Source organism: Lichenostomus cassidix, chromosome 3 (genome assembly GCF_008360975.1).
Source record: "Lichenostomus cassidix isolate B80296 chromosome 3, HeHo_3.0, whole genome shotgun sequence".
Classification (NCBI taxonomy): Eukaryota; Metazoa; Chordata; class Aves; order Passeriformes; family Meliphagidae; genus Lichenostomus; species Lichenostomus cassidix.
The window spans coordinates 18,156,237-18,182,475 of NC_139483.1; the positions used below are offsets into that span (position 1 = coordinate 18,156,237).

General features: G+C 39.6%; 1 protein-coding gene across 1 annotated transcript; it reads right to left on the reverse strand.

Moving 5' to 3' along the window:
- On the reverse strand, nucleotides 1-26,210 carry IARS2 (isoleucyl-tRNA synthetase 2, mitochondrial). Its single transcript, XM_085054767.1, has 23 exons — nucleotides 25,976-26,210; nucleotides 25,368-25,490; nucleotides 24,398-24,554; nucleotides 23,163-23,311; nucleotides 23,023-23,072; nucleotides 22,827-22,936; nucleotides 22,651-22,741; nucleotides 22,125-22,240; nucleotides 20,915-21,084; nucleotides 20,043-20,133; nucleotides 19,681-19,832; nucleotides 19,362-19,522; nucleotides 11,777-11,879; nucleotides 11,071-11,164; nucleotides 5,652-5,760; nucleotides 4,785-4,887; nucleotides 3,696-3,821; nucleotides 3,176-3,307; nucleotides 2,498-2,604; nucleotides 1,546-1,691; nucleotides 1,210-1,400; nucleotides 491-635; nucleotides 1-377 (listed from the first exon to the last, which is right to left on the reverse strand). The coding sequence occupies exons 1-23, from the start codon at nucleotides 26,177-26,179 to the stop codon at nucleotides 223-225; spliced, it is 2,985 nt and encodes a 994-aa protein (XP_084910893.1). The 5' UTR covers nucleotides 26,180-26,210; the 3' UTR covers nucleotides 1-222.
- Nucleotides 26,211-26,239: the final 29 nt, after the last annotated feature.

Here is a 26,239-nt window from a genome sequence, read left to right on the forward strand (position 1 = left end):
TTATTTTTAATCATCACCCTTTTTATTAAGCTGAAAAGTGATATACACAAGTAGGTGTATATATATATATATATATATTTATATATATACACACATAAGGTTCCCCAAAATACATGATACTCCTGCTCAGGCTGGGGCTTAAGCATCTGGTTCTACAGGTTCCAGTACACAGACCTGCTGGTTCAGCCACTTGGGAGCAGCTTTTGCATAGGCATTTTGTCTTCATGTGCTCCCCTTTCCAGCAGCAAGGACTTGGAGGCACCGTGGGCAGGGAGTGCTTGAGGACTCGGCAGTGTATCTCCTGCAGCGAGGGCATTTGGCTTTGGCAATGGGTCTGGCTATGACTTTGTATGAAGATTGCTCACAGATGTCACCACCTGGCAAAGAAAGTGTCATTGCTGAGAGAGAGGCTGCAGCTGTAAGTAAAACTCAAGCTGTGAACAACACTGTATGTTGTAGTGCAGCAGCCTGTCTGGTATAGTTCTCTTACCTTCCAAGTTAATGAGAAAGGTCCCTTTTATGATGTTGGCATCTGCAGGTGTTTCTTTGGGGAGCTCACTCAGCAGGGTTGTCTGGGAAGCCATCATGATCTCATTCAGCTGTGAAACACTAGAAGTTTCCTCAGCCTGCAGTGCCTGGGGGAAGAGAGAACTTTCTGACCTGCAATCTGGTTTTGTTCCTCAGCATCATCCATTCTACAGAACAAAAGTAAGCCATGGTTCCTAATCAGAGTGGATGGTTTGAACCACGAGTCTGATTTACTCCTAGCAGGAGCAGGAGTACAGGCTTGAACTGCAGTGTCCAACAGAAGGGGGCCTGATGGCCAAACAGCTGCCCATAAACCAAAGTTCTGCTCTCCCAAGGAGAAGGCCAGCATCATCCCACATTAGGATGCTGTGTGAGAAAGAGCACTGCCAGCAGGGTGAAGGTGATCCTTCTCCAAAAAAACACAAAGCCACTTTTTTACTGTCAAATACTGGCACAGGCAGCCCAGATAGGTGGTGGGGTCTCCATCCTCAGAAGTATCCAAAAACCAACTGGACAGAGGCCTGGGGAACCTGTTCTAACTAAGCCTGCCTCAGCAAGGGGCTTGGGCTGTGCAGGCTCCATCAGTCCCTTCCACCCTCAACCATTCTGTGATTTTCTGGTAAGTACAAAGTGGAATAAAGTTTTCACACAGACAACACTACTCTTAGTTGGATTTTTTACCTCCATTAATTCAAACAGCAATCCAGGCTCAATTACAATGATGACTTCATATTCCAAAACATTCTTGCCAGAGATGGACCCAAGGAAGGAGTCTCTCATTGCACAAGCACCTTCTATTGCTTCCTCAATGCCAGGCTTCTTCCATGCTGAGCTTGCATTAATCCAGCCAGTACGAAACACACCCTCTGAGTCTTGAAAGCAAAACAAAGCAATTCTTAATTTAGTCTGGGTGTTTATTAAATGAATTTAAAAAAAAGGCAAAAAATGGCATATTTCTATAACCATGCAATTAAACAGTGCACTGAAAGAATTGCTTAGAAGTTGTATGTGCTTTACCTTTCTTATAAGGGATGTACTGGAAAACCTCCTCTGCCAGGTGGGGCAGGATGGGTGCAAAGGAGCGAACGACGATGTCCAGAGCCTCTGCCAACACCGTTTGGCACGAGCGACGCTTGGGATCCTTTGCTTCTTCACAATAGAGCCTGCAAGACAGCAGTGGAAGCTGGAAAGTATTCTTATGTTCATATCACTCTTCCTGCTCAAAAGCCACACTTTAGGGACTGCCACTGGAAGTACAGAAGTCTGACCCAGCCTGCCTTTCCAAGGAAAGCTTTTCTTAAGTGCCTTTCCTGGGCAAGCACAGTGGGCTACAGCCAGGGCCATCTATATCAGCAGCACCAGTTTGTCATATGAAAGGAGTTTCTGTACATGTTAATTTTTGAAGATAATCTGTTCCCAGGAAAATGAACCTGCAAGCTGCCAGCCCCTTGCTCTGGTTCACCTGTAAACATCACCATTAGGGCTTTTTTGTCTTTTCCCTTCCTCCTCCTTTACTCACATTGTGGCATTAAATGTCATTATAACCCCCACACCTCCTACCCCCGGAACAGCCCTTGCACATTTATAGAGGTATCTGTCACAGCCTTAGTATTCTTTTACTGAGCTAAAAAGCCAGATAAATATATTCAGTTGCACAGCTGAGTGCTAAAAGCCCTTCTCCCTACCTTCCCAAACTCAGAGGCACACCCTTCTAGGTAGAAATATAAATCCAAGACTTTTGTTAAATATTTATTTGGTTTTATATGTGCCCATTTGATGACCTTTTGAAGTGTTCAGTACCCCCAGTGGACAGAATAGAGCACAACAATGAGCACCACTCAGCTGGAATGCACTGAGAGGTTCCCTGAGATACCTGTGTTCACTCAGCACTCACCTGGAACATTATAACCTCCATCTCAGACCCATTCCCTCCTTTTTTCCCTTTTAAAGGCAGCAGGAAGCAACTCACCTGTCCTTGATGATGCTGAAATAGAAGTTAGACAAGTTTCTGGTACAGAACGCTTGCAGCAGTCGAACGACTTTGCTATAATCATACTGTTTGTATGCTTCTGTAACCTGGGAGAGGGAGGTAAGAACAGTGCATCAATTTGCATCACACAGCACACAGTGACAGCCCCTGAAAACCCAAATGTACAGAAAATGGAATGAGAGGCACAAAGCCTGGGAGCAACTTTTCTTTAAAAGGTTGGTGGAGGGGAAAAAATGTTAGTTAACAATTAGGCAAAATAAATAATTTCCATTAAAATTTGAGGGAACAGGGGAAACCCCAGAAATTATGCCCATAGTTTCAGCAGACTGGTTCTGAGTGACAGAAATGACAAAATTCTAGACAACAGCAGATTTCCAAAGCTCTAGTTTTTTATCCTTCTTCAACTATTTTTAAAGACTTCTAATTTGAGGCTTTGGGCAGTGAGTGGGAAAATCTGGTTGACGTCCAAGCCAAGTTAAGAACTTTCAGGTCTTCCTCAAAAATTGAAATGGGCTCAAGGGAGTGCACATTACATCAAAGAATCCTTTGAGGTTGTAATGTGCCTACTTGACACACACTCTTAACTCAGACTCCTAAAGAAAATATAACCAATGGAAAACATTACACACATATTCATCTAAACACAATTCTCCCTACCTTGCTGCCATAATCCTGCAGTAAGTGCAGCATGTATTGATCCACTATGTACATCTCTGCAGGGGGAATGGAATCTGTCTCTGGATTGAAGCCCTCCACGTTTCCCAGCATGAAGCGCAGTGTGTTCCGGAGCTAGGAACAAGCCGGAGCAATTAGACATTAATTAAACATTAAATGAATCATCTTTGCTTTAGATGGAACACAAAATGCTCATATTCCATCATTAACTAAAATTGACTGCTTTTCAAAGTGACTGTTTGAATAGTTACAAAAGCATCAGGAAAACATGGCAAAAGAAAAAAGACAGAAAAATAAAGACTGGCTGTTACCAAAGCACAAAACTACAAAAATGAAACTTTCTCAGAGCACTTCACTATTTGACCCACGGGTGTAAGAAGCAGTAGTATCTTCCTAAATAAGCTTGGAAAAGCTTTCTTTAATCTAAAGACTGGAAGCTTTGCAGCCAGTACAAAGAGGACCTGTTGTTGGGATGAACTGTGTTGGCATTTGTGGCTCTTACCTTGTTGATGTCATCTCTGGCAGCATTGAGTACCACAGGTCCAATCAGCACCTCAGTGAAAACATTGGATTCTGCCACCCACCAGCGGAGAACATCAGCACCGTATGGGGGATCCTTGCTGTGATCCTGAGTACAGACAAAGAGACACAGAGCCATGGAATATCTCCAGCTGGAAGGGATCCATAGGGATCATTGAGTCCAACTCCCTGCTCCTCACAGGATTACCTAAAACTCTGTCCATGTGCCCAGAGGCTGCCGTGGTTGGAGGCTTCCCCCTCTTTTAGCAGGATTTACTGTTGAGCATGGCTACAACCCATAACTGCAGCACTCTGTGCACAGGCAGTGCTAGAATCCAGGCAAGCTGAGAGAAACTCATCTGCAGCCTGAAATCCTTTGAATGCTTGTCATTAAAATAGCAATGTTAGTATCTAAAACTACATAGGTCTTTCTTCCCCTTCAGACTGTTTTCAACTCTGAAAACAGCTTTTCTCCTTTTTGAAAGAATAGGAACAACTGTGTTTTAATGAATCAGATAAGCAAGTAATGTATGGATTGATTCTTTTGTCTAGAGAGTTGCAAAATCTGCTCAGCAGCCTCAGAAAGAGCAACAGCAGGACTGGGGAGGGAAGAAAATTCAGAACAGCACCTCCAATACATGGAATGAAGTTTCCAGAGTCAATAACAGATTGAGAGCAGAGAGACTGCTGGGGGTGCAACTGCTACATCTGACTGCTCCACTGCCAGGTCCATGGTAACATGGTAGGTTTCAGGCAGTTTTAATGCAGAGGTGAATTATTTTAATTTTTTGGTATTTATTATTCCTTTTCTCCATTACTCCATCAACACTGGTAAAAAGGAACCATTCTACACCCTCTGCATAATTTTCTCTTCTCTTAGCAGAGAACAAAGGTGAGGGGCTTTCTTGCACCACAGCAGAAGCAAAGCAACTCAAGGTTTTCAGTCCAGCCAAATGGAATTGCAGTGTAGCCAAGGAAGATCCTTACACACTTCTGCCACAAGACAGCTGCAGAATCTGGCAGTGAAAGATTGTAAGCAGCAGTTCTGAGAAACTCAGGAGTTTTGACCTACTTCACCTCCATTGATAACGACATCAGGGTCAACCACGTTGCCAATAGATTTGGACATCTTCTCCCCTTTCTCACCAAGAGTAAATCCATGAACCACCAGAGTCCTGCAGAAAAGATTTTAGTGAAAGGAAAGTCCCAGTAAAAAAATCTATGCTATGAATTGATTTCTAATGAGGATATTCTAAAGTCAAAGCATACAGAAGCCTGAGGCTTCATCCCCCGAGTTCAACCAACCATGGATATGCCGCACTACCATCCAAGGAGAACAAACAATTTTATTTTCCTCATTTGAATTTGTTGTGCAAGCAACAGATTGTTTAGATATCCAGGGCATGGGTATTTCAGAATAATTAAAGACTGAAGTGTTATTTACTTTTTAAGTCAATACATTTCCCAAAATTGCACAGCCTCCTTGCATCTGAGCCACATTCCCCTTCCCTATGCTCTCCATCTCCCAGGGGATAAATGGTGTGCCTTAGCTCCAGCAGAACACAAGCACACAGCTATTCCCAATTCCCTACAGCCTAATGTTGAATTCACAAGTCAATGATCTTGGGAGATTTGCACACTGCACTTCCCAAAGAATTTCTTTAATTACAGGGGTGGGAGAGATAGCAAAAAACCAGACTTGTATGTGATAATGCAATTCTTACATGACTAAGAATGAAAACATCATTAGAACTATGATAGAAAAAAGTTTAACTGTAATTAATTACAATTTGAGAAAAACTTTATACTGAAAATGTAAGAACGTGAATCAGGTATTTGGTAATGGTTTCATTTCTCTTGTTTATACGACTGTGCACACTATCAAAAGTCCAATATTCAATAAATGGACTAGAAATGTGTTTACAATTCACACACTTACTTGTATGGTGCTTTTTTCCTTGCTGCCACACTGGTTAATAGAGAGGACTGAAACCAACCTCCTAGTTGGTCTTTTCCTTCCAGGTATGTATCTGCTCTTTGCTCTGTACCTTTAAAACCAAAACATTTTATTTGAAATATCAGACCCTATACCTTCAAACAGTTGATACAGAAAATCTCTGAAAGTGATTAGTAAAATTTATTCTGCTTTTTTAAACACAGTAAGTAAGTTACTTTTATAAATGGTGTGTGGTTACTTAACCATGATACAAAGGATTCATTAGTATCACAATTTTTAAAAGAACCAAAACCTTGCTGAACTCTGGAATTTAACAAATAAGCTTGCTCTCTCCCAAACAAAATAATAAATCACAAAAAGAAGCTATCACACTCAGATTGCTTCACAGAAGTTCTCAAAATACTTTCCAAGTACTCCTAAGCAGGAGTACCCAAGAAATACCCAAGGAATACCCAAGAATACCCAAGAAACAGGAATACCCAAGAAAAGTTCGCAGACTTTGGAATTAATAAAAATCTATGCCTCCATCTGAAGTTTGCCCATTTGGAATTACTCAGGGCACAAGGCACAGAGGTCACGTGTCCAACGTGAAACATTTTCAGAGGAGAGCAGGAAGCTTTGGCAGTGACCGCAGCTCACCTGTGACAGAATTTACATTTTTGGTCCCTGGTGCTCCAGGAATATTAAAAACTTCAGGAAAGAGTTAGGACAACATGGGAAACAAGAAAGCCAGCTGGGGATAGAGGCATCTGGAAAAGCCTGGCTTGTTTAGCTTATCCATGTGAAGGCTGAGTAGAAACATTATTCCCTGTAAATACATACACAAACAAAAAAGAGGAATGCTAGGGAAGAACAACTGGAGCTAATGAGTACTTTAGAGGAAAAACAGGCTACAAGGCAGGCAGGGTATCAGCTGACTGCACACTAAAGGCAGAAGAGCAAACCTAGCTATCCCAGAGGGTTGAGAGGACAGCAAAGTTTAAATGGCTTTACTTGTGGAATTCAGTCACTGTACAAAAAGGTACAAAACTTGTTGACTCAAGAACTCCCTCGTTGTCCTAAGCAATTGCAGACAGGTCACCAGAGTGAGAACAGAGTAACGTGGAACACAGCAGAACACGCAAGTCAAAGCCTACAAATGTGCAAAACCATGCATAAATTTGTCAGGAATTTAGTTTTGATTCTACAAGTTGGTGGTGTTGCTTTCCAAATACGCAGATACAGCTTTCTCAGTTTTTATTCACTATCTCCTTTTATCCTCTTCCTAGGACCCCTGAGACTAAGCTGCTTTCTGCCACTGACACATTTGATTTATTTGTTTAACTTAATGGAAGTTTCGATATTTAGATCCATCCTGCAATAAAGGGAAGTTCAACATTACAAAGGTCAAGGCCACACAGTTGCAGGTAGCACAGGAAAAATGTGTGGGTGGATATTACGGTTTTTAGCACATTTGCTTATTCGTTCAAGGAAATCTACAAAGAGTCAGGGTTTTAGAAATACAGTAAGTAAGGATCAGCCTTTCTATTAAGAGACTGCAAAAATACTTGGGAGGCCAAGAAAAAAAAAAAGCGTATCGGTGGTAAGGAAGACAATAACATTAGAAAATCTGTAACAACACGTGTTAGTTATAACTAGTTTACCAGCCACTGGTTTTAGAGAAGTGAACTTTTCATGGAAATGACAGGAGTTACAACTTAAAGGAGAGAAGAATTTCAACAAACAACTGATTACAAACAGCAGACTGGACTGGGCTTTTCTGACAGGAACTAGTACATCTGGCAGGCTGGCTACTGGTGCTTGCAAAGTTAACAGAGGCCTGAACATTTTATCTGTAAAATACAAACATGGGGTTTGCATATACAAAACCTGCCTTTTAAGTAGCTCTCCTCCCTCAGTTTTGTTAAAGTTGTGATTGTTATATATTAATTAATTACAACAATGCTCAAATTTTTTTTGGTGTAAATGGAGGAATATGTGCAATGACCCCAAAGAGACTTTTCAGTTGTTTATTTTAACTGAGGTATAGTACATAGGTCATTAAAGAGAATTACAATTTATGATCCTTCTGGTTTGGATTTCAAGATTCCATATCTTTGATCTTACAGACTTTGACTTTTAGATTAAACGTATTGTATTTTAATGCCAGGAATGAACCAGCTAAGATAAATTCAAGCCTCTCAGTCAGCACTAAAGTTTAAACAACTCAGATAGGCAAGTTGTAAAATAATCACATTTGTTCAGTTAAACATTAGCCAATAAGATAGGGAAAAAAAGTTATGATGTTGAAAACTACCATCATTGCAATACCTACAAAACTGTGGGTAAAAAAGCTGTGTGACTTTTCACAGTGGCAAATCACATCACCACAGAGTCCAGTGGGCATTTTTACATGAAATATTTTAAAAACCAATCATCTCAGGAGAGTAGTGAAGATGGCGTTCTGCCCATGAGGAAAATGTATGAGAATTTTAGGACATTAAAGAGTTCTCTTAAATGGATGCTCCAGAAAGAGCTACTGAAATGAGCTCTATCAAAAGGTTGAGCTTCAAAGCAAAAGAACAACAAAAAAAAGTCCTGGGCATCACAGCTTTAAGTACTCAAAATTAGCACATGCTTTTGAACAAAATTTTGCTTTTACCACACTTTCTATTTGGAAGCAGTGGGTTAACACTCTTCTATCTCACAGCAGCATTGTGAAAATGAATTTATTCACGTATGAAGCATTTGGACCTAAATTTTAACATGGCATAAAACAGTTCTTCCAAAAAAATATCTGAGGCATGTGTAGCAAGAAACGAACAGGATTAGGGGGCACAACAATAAACTGTTCAGTGAAAACAGTATTAGGCAAACAGAGCATTAACAAAGCAAACAGCATCCCCAGGAAACTTTAGGAACAGTGGGATTTCAGAGCATGTTGCACTTGTGGATCTGCTCTCAAGTGAAGCCAGCGAGTAGTGTTTATTTCACACACAACCTAGTTCTAACTGTACAATTTTGGGTTTGTGACTACAGTAGCCAAATCTCTGATTTTAGTGGGTAAGTTGCATCTTCCTACCTGCCACACTGCTGATGTAGAACCGTTTGGTTAATCTGTCCTTTAGCTACAAGTGGTACTTTAGGCACATCTAGGCTGGAAAAAGGGAGCCAACCATAAATTAATGTAACAAGAGTAGCTTTAAGCCATGTCCATCAGAACTAGGCTCAGTTTCTGGAAGGAGATGCAGCAGGGCAAGCATTTGAAATAGGACTGTGCAAGGGAAAAGGTAATGCAATCTACAATTTACGCCATTGAGCTTGGCTGTCACTGTAGCAATTCCTTTAACCTCACACAGCAGAATCTCTCTTCTTCTTCCTCTTCCAACCTGCTGTATTTTCTGACAGCAGTCTGTGTGGCCATCAGCTAAAGAGATTAATTTTGTAACAGCTGCTTCTCCTTTAGTAAGCTCAGACACAGTCAAGTGCAGTGAAAACTCAGGCCCAAGTTCCCCAAGTCATAGAGATGCTGGAAAGAAGGAATTATTTTCGCAAGACTGGAACTGACAGGGAAATCTGTAACGTCTGTTATTCCTGCTGGTTAAGATCATTGGCTTAGAATTTTCAGTAATTTGAGTTCAGGGTGGAGTGAAACAAACATTAGCCTCAGCTTTAGCCATCTTTTATATCCTGAAAGTGCTGCGGTTGCCCTGAAAGTAACCTGTGCTGTGAAAGAACCTCTGCCACCAACACTGACATCGGAAGACAGCAACAACCTCTGCTATCACCCACCTCCTACCACAAAATTACTTCTTCCCATTATGACATTCTCTAAGCAGTCTTAGATTTCTCCATGAATTTCACCTTTTTTTTCTCCAACAATACTTTGGAAAAGAATCCCACCCGCTAGCCTGTTTGTTGGTAAGCCTTGCTTATTATTATTGATACTGGAGAAATTCTGCAAAAAGCTGAAGCATATTTGGGAAATAGACAAGACTCTTAATTCAACAACTTCTCTTGCAGAGTTTTATAAAAAGTGAGTTGAAACAATAATTTCATATGAATCACTGAGATGGTACTTCCCTTCTGGCAGCGGCTGGAAGCCTTAATTACACAGAAAAAAGGTAATGCAACTTTTGTGTCATTTCTGAGAATAAACATGGTTAGGAGGTTACACTGCTGGTTAGTCCCCAGCTTTTACACCAGTGGGGCTACTCCAGTAATGTCACAGAGCAGAAGATGCCTTACACACACCCAGTTCCAGCAAATTTCATGAAAAGAGAGGACCAGGTAGTCAAGAGAAACTTGTAGTGGTTCCATGAAAGAAGTCTGTAGTGTGAAAACCCCAACATTTATTAAACTGCAGAGTCCATATGGGAGCTTTACACAAATTAACAATGAATCAAGAGTCTTCATTCTGCTATTCCTTATGGAAATATAAGCTCTTTACACAGGATTAGAGGCAGCTTTTGCAGACTGAGGTGTTTAGCCCTTCAAGAATGCAAGATTGTAACTACATAAAATACCACTACTTTGTTATACCTTTCAAAATCAAACCAGAAATATTTTTAATGAGAATAAACCTTAATATATGAAGAGGTCTTCTAGAAAATTAATGTTTGCTGATGGTACTGTTGCCTGACCACGTTGCTAAGAAATAAAACCTCTGGTACTAATGTGTTTTATAATTCAACAAGATTGTTATCATGCTATTGTGTACAGAGGGTTTAAAGTCCAACAGACTTCATGTATGGGACCAGACTCCTCCTTTAGAAAGGACTCCTGACTTTGCACTATCCTCCAGGCAAACAGTGTGTATTTTACATCTTTTTATACAAATATATGTCTACTACCTGCTAAGTAGCAACTACTGGCTGTAGAAGCTATAAATAGCATATAGCAAGTATAAATATTTTAAGCCACAATATACTGCTTTAGTTTCTGAAAGTAATCAAAAGTGAAAAAAGCACACCTACACTTTTAAATTATAAAACTTGTTTAGACTCAGCAGCCTGATCTCAATCTTGTTCTGCTTCAAATAGCACACACAAGCACAAGCTGAAATTTGTTAACTGAAAACAATTTAAGAGTTCCCACCCAGCAGCAAAGTACCTTGGCTGTTTGTGCCATGACACTTCTACACTCAAAACAAGTATGTTGTGATTAGAGGATACGTAGTACACCACATGGCAGAACCATTCAGAGTAGAATATCAGAAAAATCTCAACTTTAATTACGCTGAAAATGAGTTCGCCAACATTAAATCCTTATCTTTACAAGTAAAAGCAGCTTTACAAGTCAGAACCAGCCTGCTGCTGCCATAATGTACCTCAGTTTTGCTGACAACAACACTGTCATACAGAACAGTTATATTTTGTTCTCCAAGTATTTTAAAAGAAGGATCAACATATGAATTCTGTACCTTCCAAAACATGGGCCCAGGAAGTTCCACTGTCAAACCAAATGTCTAGGACATCCTGTCCCTTGACATAATCTGAAACATCACGACCACCAGCCTATTGAGAGAACAATCATTAAATAATGCAAATAGAATACTGTGTATCATCAATGCTTTTCAAGGCTAGAAATAAAGCAAATTTGGTTTCCAGACCACTTTTGTACAGGCTCTGCTACCAACTTTGTGAGTGAACACAAAATAATTTAGGTAATTTTTCACAACAATTTTCAGATAACTACTGATGGAAATCCAAAGTAGGGCAAGGAAAAATTACAAAGAAAATCTCAGATGGCACAGTACCACTACAGCTTTGTGCTAGCTTATGTACACAATTGTTAAAGCACAATAAAAAGTTATGAAGAACTAAATGAAAAAATCTATTTTAATGACAAAGAATATATCTTTGGGTTCATAATTTGGCTAATTAGGGTGTCACTTTTCTCCTGAACTAAGGGGAGAAAAGTGAATTCTCTGCCCTGAATTAACAGCACAAATCTGATTGTGTGTATTTCGCCACACTCAGATCTCACTTTTTTAATATTCCTTCCACAGGATACCTTCTCATCAGGGTACAAGACTGAAGAGGACCACGGGAATAAATGAAGTTTTTCTATTATTTCCCATCACTCAACTGACTCGAGCACATTCTGCTTCTGAAGTGAAAATTTACCTTTGCTACAGCATCTTTTGACAAGAGCTGTTCAATAGGAAGAGTCCACCACGCATCTGTCCCTTGCTGCTCCACAATTTTGATGACATCTGTGATGGTTTCACTGGGTTAGAAGGAGGAAAAAAGGGGATTATGAATTGAGGAGTTAATTGCATCTTTCTGCAAGTATCCCAGACCCAAAGCAGTGAGAGACCCTGATACACAGAGCAAGCTATTACAACCTGTGATTTTCTGGCTTTTAATCCAGACAAGACTCCGCAGAGCTTCCTGCCTGTATTAAAGACTTCCTACTTTTGTCTTCCAAGATGGGAGGATTTGTAAAACATACAAAAACCTACATGGATTCCAAATATCTTCTTCTGCAAATACTCCATAATTGGGGCACTCAGAAGAGATGCCAGCAGCTTGAAAACTTCTAAAATCCATTTTATTTGCAATTTATTGACCTTGAATTTAAGGAAACTACACAACTATTTCCCCTCAAAACGTCTACTCTTTTTGACAAAGGGTTTGTTTTTCCTACATACAAAGATACAGAGAACTCACGTGGAAAGGGAGTGAGGAAGTGACAGTTTTCAAATAGCATATATATATATTAGGCTTCCAGTTGCCTGAATTCCCCCATTTTAGCAATATATTTAAAAAATTGTAATAAATATATATATTAATCCAAATAACGTAAGAAAATAAAAATTATGCACCCAGCAGAGGAGTGATAATAAACATTCAATGACTGGCAATCTATGAAGGCAATCTGAAAGCAATCTATGACTTTGTATCATATAGCACCAGCCAGGACAAAGGTCCTGAAATAAACAGATATTATGGAAATAAGAAAAATTAAACAATTAACTAAGCATTTTTTCTGATGTGAACAGATAAGGCAACCTCAAGGTGTGCAGTTCTGTGCACCATTTCTGACACAATGGATCCTTGGCCCCAGTAGGTAACGCTATGGGGAATTGATTTTTAATATTGCTTAATGTGAAGTCTAGACATAAATTAAGGTATCTTAAAAAACTGAAGAGGAACCCCACACACTTCGTATTGCTGACTTACAGAGCACTTACTAAAGAGGTGTTTTTTAAGACATCTGCTGTATTTAAGGAGTACAGCAGATCACCATGATCTGCCAACTTCAAACTAAACCTGCTGTGTTACCCAGGCCACTAGAGATTTGTTTGTAACTCGAGAAATGAAGACTTAATCAGTTAACTAATTTCTCGACACAGTATTGCAAAAGGGGAAAAAGTAAAATAATGATCTGGCATAATTATCTTGAAAACACCGAAGGCAGAAGGTCTTTAGTATCACCACTCAGTTCTGTATCTGGATTTCAGCACAGTATTTTACTGCTCTGCTAATAAGCTGAGCTATATCACCAAAACATTTAATGGACTCTTGCACACAGAGTTTAAGCATATAAACCCATGTTCTCCAACAAGCTTTAGAACAAATCACTTAATTTCATGACATGAGGTACAACAGCAAGAAGAAAATCCAGGTTTGCTTTTGACTGCTCAAGTTGTAACAACAAAACACCAATTTTGTATTAATCAATCCATCAATCAATCAGCAATTAATCAATTTACTTCTCAAAGTAAATTCCTATAGAACATCCCAGCAGGTTTGCTGCAGGGAGAGGCAATTAACCAGCAACACACTCACATGAACAGCCAGCTGGCACCACCACCATTCTGCTCCCTCCAAACCAGCACAGGCATCGTTCACCTTCCAGTTTAATGGTGGCAGGACACAATTTATGGCTTTGTAATGTATCTGCTAACATTTATCTTGCTGAAACAACACTGAGGAGCTCCAGTTCTGAATGGCACCACTTCTTTTCAGAAATATTTGCACAGAGGCCTGCTTGGCTATACTTCCAGTTGTGAGAGTGTTACTTCTCCAAGACAAAAGCAAATAACAACCCCAGTCCTGGTACAATTCCTGGGAGATAGCTGATATGCAACCCTTATGTCTTGTCTCCTTCACACTAAATCTTCAAATTCAGAAAGGTCTCAGGAGAAACAAAACAGAAATTTGTTTGTCTCAGCCTGGTCTAAACTATTCCACTGAATTTCTCTCTTCCAGGGGCCGTACCACTGACAAAGCTGGATTTACACCCTGATCTTTAGTGATGACACACACCACAGCACCTGGGAACATTTTAGAAAAAGCAATACACAATATTATTTTTCACTCTTTGCCAACAGAATTTTCCACTTTTGATTCTTCTCAAATCCACTATCGGTGTATTTTTAAAGACAGTTATAGATAACCAGTTGTCTACACGTGAGTATTTCAAGAGCTCTCTCCACAGTCTCAATGCCTTCCAGTCACTGGCTGAGTCCTACCCATGGCACCAGCAGAAGACAAGAGTAGCTAAAATAAAAAAAAAGGATGGTTTACCCTAAAACATGTTTATCACCACATAAAATATTTGTGCATTTTGAGTGATTCATGGAAGAAATAGTTCAGTGCTCAGCTAATGGCTCTGGCCTCAATGAGGGCCAGAAAATTTTTCTGATCAGGAATCATACCCACAATTAGTACAGAAAAGCTACCAGCATGTCTTGTCAAGCAAGCAGAAAATCTAAACAGAAACTAAGCCTGTCCTCCATGTAACTTTTTCATACTGCAAACACACTTCAACGGAGGGACATTAACTCAAGTGATGAATTAATTTTCAACCTATACATTTTTAAAGCATGCAACAGGTATGTCACAACATCAGTATTTGCAGGGATTTATAAAAGGTGGTAAATCCAGCTATAGACCAAAACCAACATCTATCTTGGACAACATACAGAAACATACTTTAGACATACAGAAATATACTTTTAAGAAACATTTTTTTCCTTCCAATCAGAGGTGGGTGTGGGGAGGGACAAGAAGGAAATAAAACCTTGCTATCACTCTCCCTTGGGAAACCATCATAAAATGACTGCCCTCATTTACAGTATTGCCAATGTCACACAAGAGTTGTGTACCCTTGTAGATACACCATTCCCACAAAACATACTATGGACCAACCTTTTATCAAGTATATTGCTATGCAATTCAAAGATTATACTATTAATTTATGAAAAGCAGATTTTTTTTTAAAGACATTTTTGTAACACATGAACCAACAGATAAGATTATGGCTACAGATAAAAATTTTCAGATACGCAGAAGAAGGTCAGATTTGTGTTATCAATCACTTACAGGAAATAAGGTGTGAAGGAAATAAGGACTGTGAAGCCAACTTTTTATTGACCAATATTCTCAAAATTCTATCATAGTTTCAAATCAAGTTTAAAAAAATATAATATTTTAGCAGTGCAAGTTTTTTCATTAGACACTGTTTCCTACAGAATACAAGTGAACATTAACGAGTATTTTATAAGAGGAGATAGTTTAGATGAAAAACTTCCAGAGTACCTTTTCAACAAATCTTTTTTCCTCCTACAGTTTGAAAAATACAAGACAAACAAACACAGCTCCTGTACTTGTCTCTGCTCTTCTCCCAACACCCTTATGATTAACTTTTACTACAAGAGATAAATAACTTTATTTAAGGTCTATGCATTGCCAGGAGCAGGATTTTTGCAAAGTACATTTCTGTAAGGTGCAAGTGAAAACCACCTTGCTCAAATAACTACTCATCACTTTATAATCTGCAGCCTTCAAGGTGAGCATGATAATTCCCTGAGTGAGCCATAAAGGCCATTGTAAAACTTTGCCCTGTATTCAGAGGCTATCTGGAAGAACTTGCATTACGTGTCCCTGCTACACTCTGACACCCCTACGGCAATTCACGCTACCACGGCTCCAGCCAATCACTCGGGAGCCTGATATTGATTATGCTGCACACTTATTTAATCTGTTAACAGAAATTAGGCAGCATTAAGATACAGTCAGGAGGAGAAGAATACAGAGCCTGATGTTCTCTCCATCTCCTTTCCAACAGCAGCAAGGAGGGAAAGTTATCTTCTGCTTTACACGAACATTGATACTTCAGCTGTAAGTATTTAGGGGATGGTAAGCTGCTACTAATTGCAATTGACTGAAATGTCTTATTATTTTAATATATAAATTAGAGCACAGGGTAGATCACCTTCAAAAACAAGTTGGGATTTTCTTAGTCAGAAATTTAATTTACGCGTTAATCAAAGTCACAGGGAAGCAGAAAAAAATCCTCAGGCATTAGAATAATCTTTGCCATACTACTACTTTTACCTGTACTATTACTATACTATACCTACTACTATTACCAACATATGAACAGTGAACTTGTAAAGCAGTTACTGGATGAGGTCAGATTAAAGTATGTATCTCACATTTATTACCTGGGCTGAGCTACTATTGGAAATACAATTCTCACATTTTCGTTTTGGAGCTCCTTCTTTTCCAGGAACTACAGAACTTCCTAGATTGAAAATGTTTTCTCTTGAAATCTATTAAGTGTTGAAAGCTGTCACACAGCATAAGCATCTGTTTATGCATGTACTCTATTTAAAGTCTTTTTTCTCCATTTGTGAAGAAAAATCACAAATCACAGAATCTCACCTCTTTATTCTTACTGAAAATGGCAATAATGAAAAAATGTTCTCTCTTTTCTCTCTCTTTCATATAAGGGTTTTTAAATAACAATAATTTTTACACTCCTAGTCACAATATGATGCAGTATACTTTGCATAAAAACATTTAAACATCATTGGTATATTAAATGTATAACTGTGGACAAAAATGTCATAGAATCAAAGATCTTTTAGGGCTGTGGGGGGCCACAGCAGCAAATAAGAAGACTCACGGGGATTTTACATCAAACTTGTTGCATACAACATTACAAACTGCCTCTTGGCTTTTAAGTTAAAAAGACTGGATTGCTGGTGTGGCAAAATCGCTCTGTTAGAGAAAGCAGTTCCATCTTGAAAGCAGGGCTTTCAGCAGCTTTTCATGTGACAAATTCAGGGGCAACTCTCAGCGTGAAACAGTGATTTATTTTAGGGACTTTTTTTTTCTTTTTAAAAGTCTTTTTACAGGTGATACATACCCAGGATCACTCAACATCGATCAGTGGTGCTCTCACATGTAACAGCAACTCCATGTGGACTACAATGACTTCCAGTGGAGATGCTGTTACTTTTGATAGTCACTCAAGCTCCACGGCAGCTGCTACTGAGAGGTGGCTCATCCAGCGTTTAACTTAAAAACAGCTTGTGTTTTGAAATGCAAATTATTGACTGGTGTTTTAATTATATTAAGTATTCACACTGTCTGAGTATGAAACTTGTTAAAAAATATGTCAGCAACCGGTTGTAATATGATGTTCAAGAAGATAATACAAATGCAACAAAACAATCAGGCTTAGCTGCTTATTTCAGTAAGAACTGGTGTCCAGGAAAATGACCTATGAATTGACAGACTGTTTGCTAAATTTGCCTGTCACTTCTATAGGCCAATATTCTGTGCACTCCTACTCCAGCTACAGAAGTCTGCTACAGTTAACTTTACAAATATTTACCCTCAAACTTCTTAGAATATTTAATGACTATTTTACACTTTCCTTTGAAAATTCCACCTACCGTAAGTAAAGTAAGAAGTAAAGACTATAAATGAGCACCTGAAGCTGTAAGTCAAATGAAATAAATCTCTTTTCAAGCATATTGAATATATCTGGTTTTTTTCCCTAAATGCCTCTCTATTCCCCAGATCAATTCCACCCAAACATGCCGTGCTGTCCCTTTGCTCACTCCCCTACCTGTGTGACTGCTGGGCCAACACCTATGAAGGTGGAGGTGTTAAGCTATGGCAGAGTTTACTACATCAAAATGCTGCAATTGCTGCATTTTGCATAACTCCAGGAAAGATCTCGTGCAGCTTGAGCACTCACAAAAGGCAGAGGTTTTAATACAGGTCACTGCTTTCCAAAGTAATTGCACTACAACCTAAAGGAATTCCCACACATCCCTCCTTTCGAATGCTTTCTGTCCCAGCTTCTTGATGGACAAAGCTCTTGCTTTATGGTGCCCTTCCCATTTGAGTGCCAACTGCTGATTTTCATTACACTCCTTTTTTCTTGTTAAACTACATATTTAACAATTTCTTAAGAATTTTTAAGTAACACACACACTCAAGCCTACTCTTCAACCAGAATACAAAAAGCATTCCTCAGAAATAGTTTTTTCACACAGATACACACTTACTTTTTTGCAGGTAAAATGGTTTTACACCCCACAAACCCTCCACCCATCTATTTCCTGATGTATGCCAGCATTATCCAGGCACTATAAACGACTGGGGCTATTGTAGTCTTTTCTCACAGTTATTGCCTCTGGTGAGAGAGCCAAAGTACATCTCTGTGCACCTACACACCCAGTCACACCAGGTGAAGCTAAGGACTACCTGTCTAAAGTCCATTCCCTGCTCTCCACACCCTAAGCCTCACCTACTACAGTCCATATTGACTACTTGTGTGCTCAGTACAGCCTCTGGAAAACATGCTGGACTCCTGCAGTACTTTTATTCCACACCAGAATAAAAATAGTTCTGCAACACTACGTAAGTTCCTCTTCAGCAATGCAATCTTATTATCCAGAATGAATTTACAATTCATTTGAATTTACAATTTCATTTGAATTTACAAATTCATATGAATTTACAGTTTATACATCTTAACCATACAAACAGGTTGTATGGTTAAGGTGTATAAAACTGAGTTACATCAGCATATCTCAAGGCAGAAAAAAAACACGGAACTAATCAATGAATGTGGAACTCCACAATACCATTTTTATGAAATTACCTCTTAGAGGGCATTCACAACTGAAAACCTGTGTTCCCCAAAGGAGTAAAAGCAGAACTCTATTACTCCTTTCAGGACAGAAAAATGATCACATTTGGTTGAGTTTTCTTGTTTTAAAGCATAGCTTGGATTTCCTCCACATTATGTTGTCTAGAATTCCTGAAATACAGTGTTTGCAATATCTGGATAATATTAACCAAAAGATGGCAAAATCAGGCTAGCACCTGATGAACTGGACATATCAAATCATATAGCTAAAGGTCAGTTACACTCGAGGCTGGTCTACAAAACCACCCTAATTGTGTTTTGAAACAAAATGCAGTTATTTATTCTGCAACCAATGTGGTTTATTCCACTTCAGATATCTTACTGTCACTTAACTGCAAAATGCTATTTTGACAGAGTTCCTGTATTGCTCAATGTACAGTGCTACAATTACAGTTGCAGTCTATTCTAACCCCAACTTGCATTTCACTGCTTGCTTAAATGGAAAGGCCAGTCATGACTGCCAGCTTGCTTAGTTTGAAGATGAGGCATGAAAGCAGCAATTAATCTCAAGGGCACTTTTCAGATAACTTAAGTACCTAAGTAAATTGATTCCTATTATTTATATACAAGCCACCTCCAGCAACAAGTTTTTGATTGTTCTAACTCACAGCTAAATTAGATCTGTGTATAAACAGGCAAAAGCACGTATTCCTACTCGAAACAGTAAGAAGTTTTATAATATCACTAACTGCAGCACAACAGACAGTGCTCATTCTGTCACTCCTCTGTATAAGGCAAGACAGGTACCTGTTTATCAAGCATTCTCCTGTGCTCTTCTGGTAAAAAACAGGAATTGGGACACCCCAGCACCTTTGCCTTGATATGCACCAGAAGGTCCTTCTGTCCAGCATCTCCAGCATTCTGTTCACTGCAGATGTAGGGATGAATTTCACTTTTTTCAGCACATCCTATAAAAGAGGCAGTGAACCGTTGAACACGCTCCAGCATTCCCACAAACACTGTTTATGCTGCCAGTAAAACATGTGAGCTACAGCAAGATTGTTTTGCTGATACCAAATAGCATCAGCTGTCTTCAAGTGTCTCATAAGAAAGCAAAATTACAAACCTGTGCTGCAGCCTTCACATCTGCTGTGTTTACAAACCACTGTTTGCTGGCACGAATAATCATTGGTTTTTTAGTCCTCCAATCATAGGGGTAACTGTGCACATATTTCTCCTCCTTTAACAAACTTCCAGCTGCCTGAAGCATCTTAATGACTGAGAGAAAAAAATGAGGCAAGATTAAAATTCAGTTTGAACATATGGTTACTGTTAACCTCAACTCAGTCCTTTCCATAGTCAACACTTAGCAAGAAATGCCTGTACCTCATCCATATTCAAAATATGGTCAGTTTATCCAAACCCTCAAAATATAACTGCAGGACTGTAACTGATGAAGTAACAAATGGTCAAACATCAAAGACTCACCAGCTTCATTCCCCTCTTCAAGGACATTCTTGTTTTTAAGTTCAGGACCTGCCGCTTCCATAAAATACCCACTTTCATCCACAAGGCAATCCTAAAAATAAATAAATTAATCATGTCAATAAAATAACATGTGGCAATTATTTTTGGTACTCAAAAGTGAGTTAAATACTCTAGTGAGTAACTCCTTTTCTGACTAACAAAATATTTAAGTACACTCCAGGTTTAGTGAACTGCAGTTTAGTAATCTACCAGGCAAGTGAATTTTAGGTGTCAGAAGAAATGAGCACCATTACATTTGCACATACACCACAACCATCTTACATCAAAGTCACTGGTATTCCAGTGACTTTTCAAAAAAAGTGAAAAACAAAAGCAAACCTAACCCTTCCAATACCCCACATCCTGCATCTTCACTCCCATTAATTATAAACTGGCCATGCATAACTGAACTGTATCTATGTATGTGTTTAAAACAAGCTTTGCTGAAAAAAAATAGTAATAATGACCTACATAACCAGCGACTTATTGGTTTGCATGTAAAACACAATTCTGAGTGGTGAGAGTCAATATCTGAGAAAAATTCTGTGTTATCATTTAAAAAACAAAACCACACAAAGAGCAGAAAAATCTGATTCTGTTCTACCACTTTCCTGTAAGTTTTAATTAGCAGAAGAAAACTTCATCCTTTTATCGTGATACACATCTCTTTACAGTTAGTCTTGCATTCCTGCAGACCATTAGTGATACTCACACTTCTGTGAATGCTTCAAAACATTTTCAAGTTTTATGCACAAATTAACACAAATCATTTCAGGTGCAGGCAATCAATCAGTTGCAGGAAATCAAGAGCAACAGTTGAAAAGATAAAGTACCGTGGGTAGCTGATGGTGGGAAGCTACGCTGTAATCTTCCATACCATGAGCTGGGGCTGTGTGAACTAATCCTGTTCCTTTTGTCATTGTCACATGATTTGCAGGCAACAGAGGAGAGACTCGGCCGGGAATTGTGGGATGAGCACAAGAACCATCTGCCAAATCTGCACCTGAAAAATACAAACAGAAGATAAAATACAGAAGCAAAATTCATGCATTCAGCTTCTTTTATCAGAGAGCAGAAAAGGAACAAGTGATTAAAAAAACCACTGAAGTAATATTATTATTAGAGCCTTGCTAAAAATCAAGAGTCACAGAGCTTGAGGAATGCTTCATATGACAAAATAGTGTTCACAAAATGCCTTTCTCCTAGAAGGAACACGTTTAGGAGCTACTATGACACAGTTATGTATACAAATAAAGAAAAGTAACAAATATAATTAATTACTGAATATATGAGAAGTTAAAAAGAACAGGTCCAAATAAGAAATTTTTTTTAAGAAGGTTCAACTCTACTACTCTTGGCTGTTATCTGTAAATCACATGACTCAGGGAGGCAGAAGCTATGAGAAATTTTATCATTAGGTAAAAACAAAACTTCCTCTGAAAAAGAAGGCATGGAAAGACACAAAAAACCCCTGAAAACAAAAAGTCATAGAAACAGATTCCTCATCTCCTTCACATATGCATATTTCCAGCACTGAACCAGTGATAGAGGCCAATGAATAAAGCTCACAAATGACACACTAAATCCCAACTTGTGACACTGAATCCCAAGCCTGCCTGTTAGGAAATGCCACTATGCAGTTTGTTAGGATGCCAGCTGCTTTAGTTTGTCCAGATAGACAACAGCCACCTACAATACCTCAACAGACATACTTGTAATTAGCCGCCTCTTGTCATCAACAATGAACGGAAAGACAGACAAACTGCACTCAGTGTAATTAAGATTTTGATACTAAACAGACTTACACTCCACACTTCATTTTTCCAAACATGAATCCAGATTTTAAAAATGTATTTGAAATCTATGGATAATAATTTGAGCTACAACACACCAGTAGTAAATCTGACAGACTCCTCCTGCTCTTCATCCTCTATTAGTGAAGCATGTTCTCAAATTATAAACTAACTTAATCCATCTAAACTGAAGCAGTTTTCAGACACCTACCAACACATTTCTAAGCAATTTAACAATATTAAAACCTACCTTTACATGTTGATATAACCTCAAACTGTGTGTCCAGAACAGCAGCTGTTGATTCAACTCTATCTGCAGCAAGGATGAAGTGCTGTCCAGTTGTCGTACACTTTACAATGGAGTATCTGCAATGCAAATGTGCATTTGTGATACTAAATAATTACAAACAGCAAAAAGCTACCAATTTTTGAAATGCTTGGTCTCTAAAAGACAGGCAAGTATGTTTTACATGTACAATTCACTTGTAAATCTCAAAAGAGTTTCAAGGTAACTTTGCATCATGAAGAAGAAATAACTTAAAAAAATCAAAGCAGAAGTTAATATATTAATAGATATAGAACAAAGCTTACAATTGCACCACTTAAAAAGCCAACCAAAAAAAAAAACAAACCCAACAACAAAACCAACCAAACAACACAAAACACAAAAAAGATGGCTTAAATAAACTGTAATGGCAGTCCACAATGCTGTAATTTTGCTGCTAAATATCACTAAGAAGTGACAGAGATCACTGAACCAAGTGAAAGACACCTACGCTGAATCAGGCATGTAACAAACTGCTTGATTGGCTGGCACAGTCCAAGGCTGCGTGGTCCAGACTAGCACACTAGCAGGGGATGATCCATCTACAGATGTAAATTAGAAGTACTTTACTCACAATTATAACAAAAATCGAAGTTACCAGTCTTTAAAGCTACAGAGAAGTCATACCTATCACAGAAGTCAGCTTAGGTGGCGCCTTCAGCAGCGGAAATTTCATATACACAGAGCGACTGACGTGCTGCTCGTTGTACTCGAGTTCTGCCTCAGCCAAGGCTGTTCTGGTACACATCAAACACAAGTTACACACTGCAACATCAAAAGCTATCGGCATCCTTGCTAAAATTAACAGTAAAATGATTCTTACTTTGTTGAAGGGGACCAGAACACAGGTTTATAGTCCTGATAAATTAAACCCTAAAGAGGACAGGGAAGGGAAAAAAGAAAAGTTAGGAGATTCAAAACTCATGAAAAATCAATACAGACTTCAACAGAAGTTCAACATACCTTATCATACATCTTATAGAAGACTCTCAGCTGGTTTGCTTCATACTTTGGGTCAAATGTAAGGTAGCAGTTGGCCCAATCTGCCATTACACCCCAACGAATGAAGGCAGCTTTCTGCTTCTCAATTGCTTTTTCTGCAAATGCTCTGGCTAAAGGGAACGGTTCCATTAAGCACATGGTTTAGCACACTAAGATCAATAAATAGCACTTAAAATGTACTATTGATGTTTTTTTAGCAAACCCAGATCTGAACATAGTAAACCTGTGCCCTAATTATTAGGTTCAAAATACATACATTTCAGATTGGTTACACAAAATGACTGCTAAAAGTAAAGAGAGCCAGGAGTGGCACTTTTGGACTAATACAGACTTAATTTGACTAATTAAGCACATCTTTAAACAATAAAATTTATCTTTAAGAAGGGGGGGGAAATTTGTTATGAAGAAAAAATTTCTCAAAGCAAGTTCTCAACATAAAACTAATAAGAGTGAAAGTTAACTCCCTCTGTTGATGCTGACCCAAAATTTTCCAAGTAACATATATTTGAAACTAAGCTGACCCCTTTCATTACCACAATTTCAAATCAAAGCAGTTTCAGCTGCTCATTACAAAACGCTTTGCAGCTGAGTGATGATGTCTTTCAACCCACATTGTATTTGAAATTATTGCTTCAGAACAGTTTCCATATAATGCAGACTTTCTCCACAAGGATCCCCCTACAGTTTTGTAGTATTGTTAGAAACAGTCAACAAATACATTCCTACTTATGATACTAAGCCAAGCTCTCCTAAAGGAGATGTATCTACATGCATCTTTTTAGCTCCTAATCAAATTCAGCCTTCAAAAATTAAAAGGATACTGATAAATACCAGCTAATAAGTACCAGCTTCCTGCCACTACACAGTTAATCAAAGCAGACACCAAAATCCTCTGCCTGCCTTTTGTTTCTTTTAAACCCCGGGTCAGTGTTCTGCATGTTCATTACAGCAACAAATTAAGCCTGTGTGAAATTATCCCATTGCATCAGATTCCAGCCTGCTCTATCTGCTTGGCAAATACACCCAGTGAGGCAAATATGCCCAGTGATTATAGAAAATGTCACCAATAGCTAATAGAAATGGCTACAATAAAGTCTAAAAGCAATATAAAGCATAAAATACAAAATATGAGTAGCACATAAAAATAGTTAAGCCAGCCTTTTTCATAAAGACACTGCAGACATTAGTTTATTCACCTTTCTGCCGAATTTCCATCGGTGAAAGATTTTCAGCTCCTTTGACTTCTGACAGTGCCTTCAACTCAATTGGCAATCCATGACAATCCCAGCCTGGCACATAATGTACTTTATAACCTCTCATCACATGGAAGCGATTGGTGATGTCTTTCAAAATCTGAAAAGCCACAAGGGTCTGTTACCACTTTAGCTCCCCCATGTGGAACAGCCACATTTGTAATTAAGCTCCTCCTGTTTAAAAAATACTAATATCAAAAGCTGCAGGATAAATTTATATTAAGGAGCAGAGGTGGGCTATGGGTGCCCCATCCTTGGAAGTGTTCAAGGCTAGGCTGGATGAGGCTCTGAGCAACCTGATCTAATGGAATGTGTCCCTGCCCATGGCAGATTTGGAACTAGATCATCTTTAAGGTCCCTTTCAACCCAAACCACTCTGTGATCCAAAGACCCTACATTGGCAGAATCTTAGAGGACCTCTGATCCAAGGAGTTCACAACCAGTATAACTGAGAGATGCAGTTTATAAACTTGCAAGACTTGAAGTGAACAAATCTCACTTGCTCTCATTTTTAAGACACTGAGCTGGACCTACAGCACTGGCCTACTGCACATTGCTGCAGCCCAAGCTCCAGCACTGGGACTGTAAGAAGCTGTGGGTGACATTTGAGTCTTTCTCACTTTGTGGCCAGTGTAATGCTGTAAATCTCAGGCTCACTCTCAGGCTGTGAATCTAAATGAACACTCAGCACTCACTACATGGTATTTATGTCGGGGTGTAGTATCTATGTCAACACAGCAAAATGTGGCATCCACATAATCACACCATTGGTTTTTTAAAAGCCTCAACTACCAAACCCCCAAACATTTTTAAGTCATTTGAACTGAACTAAACAAGAATAGAGAACACAGAGCACATGATAGGAAGTGTTTACCACTTCAAAAGAGCAGAAAATGAACAAGTAAATATTTACTTTGTTTAGTGCGTGGCCAACATGAGGGTCTCCATTGGCATAAGGTGGTCCGTCGTGCAGACAAAATTCCTGTTTTGCTTTCCTTTGCCGTTGCCATGAGTACAGTTCTGAAAAACCACATTTCTGTAGAGACAAGAAGAAAAGACCAAAACCATCACAAGTCTTTGTAATTCCAGAGTATGGACACAAAACGTGTAACAAAAACAGACAGGCAAACGAATACACTTTTCTAACTCTGCAAGAGAAGACATTAGTGAGTTTAAAGCATGCAAAACCCCGAAGGAAGTGAAATACTAGGCCTGAGTTTATTATCTTGGCACTCCACTATCCGGAGGGTCATTACTTTTCTCCAAATCCGACCATAACAAAGTTACGACTATCCAACCTACAAACACGTCAAGAGCCCGAGCTTTCGTAACCTCGGACGGCCGGGCCGGGCGAGAGCCCAAACTCGCCACAAGCTCGCCCTGCGCGGCGGGACCGAACACAAACCCCGGAGGCCACCCCGCCCTGCTCCGGCCCGGGGCTCGCAGCGCCCGGGGCAGCCCCACGCCCCTGCAGGGGGAGAGCAGCCCGGCCCCGGGGGGAGCAGCCCGGCCCCGCCGCACCTGCTGCGTCTCCAGCTCCGTCTCGGGCTGCAGCCGCCCCGGGAGCTGCGCGGGGAAGCGGCTGCGCGGCAGCAGCACCGTGTCCCGGTACCGGGAGTCCTCCCGGCTCTCGGCCGCGGCCTCCGAGGCGGCGGAGCGCGCCCAGCCCCGGGCGGCTCCGGCCCGGGCCCGCGCCAGCAGCGGCGCCCGCCAGGCCCGCAGCATCCTCAGGGCTGCGGCAGCGCTTCCGCCGGCGCGACGGGCCGCGGCAGGGGACACGCCGCG

Excerpts from the sequence above, each read along its gene's own strand:
- IARS2 (XM_085054767.1), bottom strand. The coding sequence starts at position 26,179 with ATGCTGCGGGCCTGGCGGGCGCCGCTGCTGGCGCGGGCCCGGGCCGGA. Across the intron at positions 22,241-22,650 it reads TGTTACATGCCTGATTCAGC|ATACTCCATTGTAAAGTGTA; the intron begins GTAGGTGTCTTT and ends TTTGCATTGCAG. Across the intron at positions 4,888-5,651 it reads AGGAAAAAAGCACCATACAA|GACTCTGGTGGTTCATGGAT; the intron begins GTAAGTGTGTGA and ends TCTTTTCTGCAG.